General features: G+C 35.2%; 3 protein-coding genes across 3 annotated transcripts in view; all 3 read left to right on the forward strand.

Moving 5' to 3' along the window:
• Positions 1-5,482, forward strand: part of LOC117107498 — a 9,597-nt gene extending 4,115 nt beyond the window's left edge. Inside the window, exons 4-5 of the mRNA XM_033249195.1 lie at position 855; positions 5,115-5,482. Coding sequence (XP_033105086.1) covers position 855; positions 5,115-5,441 — 328 coding nt within the window. The 3' untranslated portion in view covers positions 5,442-5,482. The remainder of the gene's footprint in view (positions 1-854; positions 856-5,114) is intronic.
• Positions 1,316-1,758, forward strand: LOC117107495 (histone H2B, gonadal-like). The gene has a single exon (XM_033249194.1). The coding sequence runs from the start codon at positions 1,343-1,345 to the stop codon at positions 1,709-1,711; it is 369 nt and encodes a 122-aa protein (XP_033105085.1). The 5' UTR covers positions 1,316-1,342; the 3' UTR covers positions 1,712-1,758.
• LOC117107492 (late histone H2A.2.2-like) lies at positions 2,882-3,512 on the forward strand. The gene has a single exon (XM_033249191.1). It carries the CDS (start codon positions 2,898-2,900, stop codon positions 3,273-3,275), a length of 378 nt encoding a protein of 125 aa, XP_033105082.1. The 5' UTR covers positions 2,882-2,897; the 3' UTR covers positions 3,276-3,512.
• Positions 5,483-6,324: the final 842 nt, after the last annotated feature.

Raw genomic sequence — 6,324 nt, forward strand, 5'->3', positions numbered from 1 at the left:
GGAAGCGAGTCTCACTGCTGATTAATTATTCAATAGTTATCTGACGTCATTTTAGGCTTCCTACATTCTGATTGGCTAAAAGAAACATATATTTGCTTATGTGTACTGCAGAAAAAAAATACGCGGCCGGGGCCGGGCCGGCCCCCCCTAAATCCACCCCTGCTGTATAGGCCTATATTTTTCACTGAGGTTGTGTCTTTCTGAACAGTTAGCTGATGATGACATAATTAATGTCGAAATATTCAATCCCGACACGATGGCGGGCATTTCGATAATTGGAGTACAGTATGTATTATACTATCTTATCTGAGATTAATTAGTGGGCCTTTCGGTTTTTGGAAGACGCACTCTGAGCCAAATACTTTATTATTTTTTTTTATCACTTCCAAAGATAGACACAAGATTCTCTGAACACAGACAACATGAGCAATCGTGATCCTGGGATTACCATTTTTTTTTAATTTGCTAGTTTTGGGTGTTTTTACTCGACCGTAAAGACGTGGCTCTACTGGAAGAGAGCTGTTTATTTGTCCTTCGGCCCCCCCCCCCATTGAACTAGGCAGGGGTATTCGCCCCCGATAAACCGTAGGCGTTTCACTGTTGCATGTGTTGTATAGTAAAAGGTACTAAAAATAATATTCGAATATTGCAAGGTAAACCTCGTATTGAGTTCACCTATTAACTTAATAACTACACTCTAAATACATAGTCAATAATATGTAAAATGACTTATTTGGGCAAAGAGGAGTTTATAATGTTGTACTGACTAACTAACCTGGTTGGTTTTAATTGGGTAGGCGCTTATTAAATACATACTTTTAAATAGTTTGATAAATATAATGGTAAAATACCAGTGTACCAACATACGACCACTATAACAGAAAATATGATAATCGCCCCGGCCCTCCCCCTTTGGGAGGTTAAAAAAAAGAAAAAAGGATAGCCAAAAACGCTTCAAATGTTATTTTCGGGCGTCTAGAACACACAAATTTCGTGGGGGAATTTTCCCCGGACACCCTAAGATAGTATTGTCTCGATCGTACCGACTTTCGCCTCCCTCCCTTTTTGGACATCTCTGGATTCCGCCCCTGGTCTGAGTACAATTTTGGCCATGTGATTTTAGGAACATTTTGCCCGCATTTTAGGCGGGAGCCACATTGGTTGAAAAGCCACATGAAATTATATAGTCACCCATTCAATAAATCGCGCGCTTTCAACAACCAATAGGACGCTTTGAGATAAAACGGCATAGCGGTAAGTCCTACTTTGCATATCTTAATCTATAAATACCGTGCTCGTTGAAGAGTTTGTCACTCATCTATTCGTAGACTACATAGAAAACATGCCTCCAAAAACTTCAGGAAAAGCTGCCAAAAAAGCCGGTAAGGCTAAGGCCGTTAGAACTGGCGACAAAAAGAGAAGACGTAAGCGCAAGGAGAGCTACAGCATCTACATCTACAAGGTGTTGAAGCAAGTTCACCCAGACACTGGTATCTCCAGCAGAGCCATGGGAATCATGAACAGCTTCGTCAACGATATCTTCGAACGTATTGCTGGTGAAGCATCTCGTCTTGCTCACTACAACAAGAAATCCACCATCACGAGCAGGGAAGTCCAAACTGCCGTTCGTCTTTTGCTGCCCGGTGAATTGGCTAAACATGCCGTGTCTGAAGGCACCAAGGCTGTCACCAAGTACACCAGCTCCAAGTAAACATGACGGCGCAATTTCAAACCAAACGGCTCTTTTCAGAGCCACCAATAGTTCAAAAGAGATTTGTGTGCAATGTACGTACTGTATATAATATGTGCGTGTTTTTTATTTAGTTTTAATATTTCTTCTGAACATAATATAGCAAATAGCCACATAAATTCATCATTTAAGTGTGTTTAAACGCTACCTGGTTCATGGGAAACAATTTATTTATTTATTCATCGAAAAAACCTCCAAACAAGAAGATAAAACATACAAAACACATTAAAAATACATTTACAGAATTAATTGCAGAAGAATAAGGAAATCGCATATCAAATACATATACATATATACACATACCCATATACATAGAAGAGACATAGGATCGCAATAAAACAAAAGATATAAAGGGTAATTATTTTATATCTCAACGTATACTTAAGAAGGGCGATGCCCGAAAACTTTTGTGTACTCAATAAACTACTTTTGGCAATACTAAACACCTTGAGTTTTTATTTATATATACGTTTGCCGATGCAGATTTTAAGTTTTGTAAATATATATATATTATACTGTCTCTTATACACATCTAGATGTGTATAAGAGACAGATATATATGTATGTGTGTATGTATATAAAGAAAAGTGTGTGTACCGGAGACAAACAGTGAAGAAAATATTAACATTTCGGAACACAAATAGGCCTATAATACTATTACCGTGAATCAAATTAAGGCATTGAATTGATAAAGGAAAGAATATAAAGTTATAAAAAATATACCGCTTGTATCGAACTGAAAAATAAAAAATAGAAATAATCAATCATTTACATTTTTGCTTAATTTTAGCAAATTTCTATGTATTTTATACCAGGCAGTGTATTCTTAACTTGATTAACTATTTTAATTACTGTACTTATTAATACAACGTTACTGCATATTTATTATATAATATACAGTAATACTGTACCTGAAATTTAGGAGTATAGTACATCCTTTACCATCACGCCAAATAGTACAATAGAATGGTTGATAGCAGACGATTAGGTCACTAGGAAGCTCAGGCAAGCGGGACTGTCTGTGATTGGTTAATCCAATGAGCGCTATAAGTCAAACGCAACAATTGAGCAAGCTATATAAACGTGACTATTCATTGGATAAGTATCATTCTCGATTTAAATAACCGAAGAACGAAACACAATAATAATGTCTGGACGTGGTAAAGGTGGAAAAGCTAAGGGAAAGGCCAAGAGCCGATCAAGCCGTGCTGGACTTCAGTTCCCAGTCGGTCGTGTTCACCGATTCTTGCGAAAGGGTAACTATGCATCTCGTGTCGGTGCTGGTTCCCCAGTCTACATGGCTGCTGTACTCGAGTACTTGACTGCTGAAATCTTGGAGTTGGCTGGCAACGCTGCCCGTGACAACAAGAAGAGCAGAATCATCCCCCGTCATCTTCAACTTGCCATCCGTAACGATGAAGAGTTGAACCGTCTTCTCGGAAGTGTGACCATTGCACAGGGAGGCGTACTGCCAAACATCCAGGCTGTACTTTTGCCAAAGAAGACCCAGGCCAAGACCAAGTAGATCTAATCAACTACTGTATCTTCTCAAACCAAACGGCTCTTTTCAGAGCCAACAAATACACAAAAGAGATTTGAAATAAGGCCGTTAAAATGCGTACATGTGTGTGTGTTCGTTTCTTTGTATGATAGTATCACGAGCCTAACGTTTAGAGTTTTCATAACGTTGCTACAGGGTTTTCCCAACAAACGTTATACATTTCGTGCTGTGTCCCCTATAAAATCAATTTTATCAAAACACAATTAGGACACTATGATTAGTATATTCTCAACAATTTCCGAATAAACCATTAGCCCATCGTTCAACATTATTTCAGAAAATTACATCCATTAACAAAATGTAATTGGATGGGCTTAATCTCGAGAATAAGCCCGCATCTAAGAAATAAACCACCCCTCTGCTTGCAAAAGTATCTTGAAAAGCAGCAATCTCTAATAGAAGCCAATGGGCTTCAAATCTAGATAGAATGCACTTTTTGATTGATTTATTTTTTTAATTTTGAAACAGTGTCAGTATCAATATTATTTTGTTATTGTAAAAAAAAAATTCCAGCACAATTATAATCGAAACGATACTGGGTTTGGCCTACATGGTTTCGTGCATGCATTCAATTTGTAGAAGTCGTTTAATGGAGGAGGTGTATCTTTTTAGCAAGACTAGGTTGAAGTTAACTCCGACTACATATATTCAATAAAAGACTAAACATTGTTTAAAAAAACAGAAAATGTATACAGCATTTTGATTGTATATATTAGTACTATAAAATGTAATTGAATTCAACAGATACGGTATAGGCCTATACATTTTAAGAACATTACAATAGCATATATTCAAAACTGTATAATTATTTGTATAGTATTACTGTATAATAAAAACCGTAAATCCTTGAATCAAAATCATGACCATTAATTGGATGGGCTTCTTTTTGAGATGGGATTCTTTTCAAAATTTTATTTTTATAATTCCGCAAAATATAAACATCATTTTTTAATTAGGCCTATAATGATGATCAAAACATGCCAACGGCAATCTGTTGAACAACGATATCAATTTTATTAAAACCCATGGTTTTGATATAATTTATTACCATAAAATAACTAATAATTAAACGTGTATATATTTATAACTTATATATTTCTTTATTTATACTGGGGAACGTTAAACCGGTTATCTAGCATAAAAAATAAAAGGTTATATTAATAATAATAATATGAATAATTATAAAATTTTGAATATAATGTTCTTGTCATGTTTAAAATGTATACAGTATCTGTTGATTGTTGAGTATGGATGGATATGTGGTTTCAGACTTATAGGGAGTTCAAACTACATTTTATAATACTAATCATATATACATTCATAAAAGCTATATATATTTCATTTGTTGTTTTTTTTTCACATTTATGAAGTTAACATTTTCAAACTTTAGCAACTTTCATATTTTAAGACAAGTGTTAAAAACAAATTTAATAATGCATTTAATAGAAGGACAGGAAGGAACAAAGAGATATCTAGACACGCATGGTGCAAAACCTTAATCTTTGTTGGGTTTACCTGTACAGATAGGCCTTTTTTTCTAATATATCAAACACAATGTTTGGTAACTAATAGTATTGGTTTCTTACTTCAACCGAAGAATATAAGATATAAACCAATTTCAATTTTGCTGAAATTTTTGCTGAAAATATTCGCAATAAACAATTGAATACTGCTTTCAAAACTCCCCCTACGAAGTCTGTACTTAAACAAACGCTAGTAATCATACCACGTCCGCATACACTAAATAAGTCATGCAACGCCAGCAAACTTCAAGCACATTTCGAATTACCTTCGAACAAGTAGTTAAAAACAATTATTATGTCTGGACGTGGTAAAGGAGGAAAAGGACTTGGAAAAGGAGGCGCTAAGCGTCATCGTAAGGTGTTACGTGATAACATCCAGGGTATCACCAAACCAGCTATCCGTCGTCTTGCTCGCCGTGGTGGTGTTAAGCGTATCTCTGGTCTCATCTACGAAGAGACCCGTGGTGTGTTGAAAGTATTTCTTGAAAATGTCATCCGTGATGCTGTCACATACACCGAGCATGCTAAGAGAAAGACCGTCACCGCCATGGATGTCGTCTACGCTTTGAAGAGACAAGGCCGAACCCTGTACGGATTCGGTGGATAAGCTGTTCATCTATCAAACCAAACGGCTCTTTTCAGAGCCACCATTTAAACAAAAGAGAATAAGTGCTAGCCTAATAGTATTTCAGTTTTTGTATATATTTTTATATACCTGTATTTCATTTCTATCCAAGGCTACAAATGCCATCAAGGGCGGATATCTGCTGTAATTACATTACACAAAAGCAAATATACATTAAGCCTATTAAACAAAACATTGGTGCAATATAATATATATGTACAATATAATATAACGTAACAGTAAAGAAACTTAAATATGTAAGATGTTGACTTTAGAAACACTAAAATTTATTAGGTGAATATTTCGGCTACTCCTGTAGTCTTTGTCACCGCTTCGAAACTACCGTAGTGTAGAACTTTAAGAAATGCTTAACTAATAAAAGAAATGATCAACCAAAGTGCATGTATAAAAGAGTACACAGTTATAAAACTTAAAGTAGTGGTTTAATTAATTAATCGAAACGAACATCCAAAGTGAAAGTAAACAGAATAAAACAAAAAACAAATATAGAGCAAACAAAACAACCAATTTGCATCCAAACTGAAAACTTATACAATATGTACACACAAATACATATACAGTATATATACATACATATATACTGTATATGCATTCATATACATATTATACATACACACCTATACTTATACATCACTTTACACACTACGTACATATACACCCTATATAGATTACATATATAAGTACAGTATGTATATCACCATTTGAAATTCCAAACAAAGAACAATTAGAATAAAGGTCACTTCAAATTGACAAGGCTATTTACTCTGAATCAATAAAGACTTTTAGGAAAGAACGCGCCATACTTTACGGACGTGTTCTTAAGCACCTATTTGACCAATCACGT

The sequence above is a fragment of the Anneissia japonica genome, unplaced genomic scaffold, assembly GCF_011630105.1.
Source record: "Anneissia japonica isolate Jap-2015-1 unplaced genomic scaffold, ASM1163010v1 scaffold284800_len683186_cov164, whole genome shotgun sequence".
NCBI lineage: Eukaryota > Metazoa > Echinodermata > Crinoidea > Comatulida > Comatulidae > Anneissia > Anneissia japonica.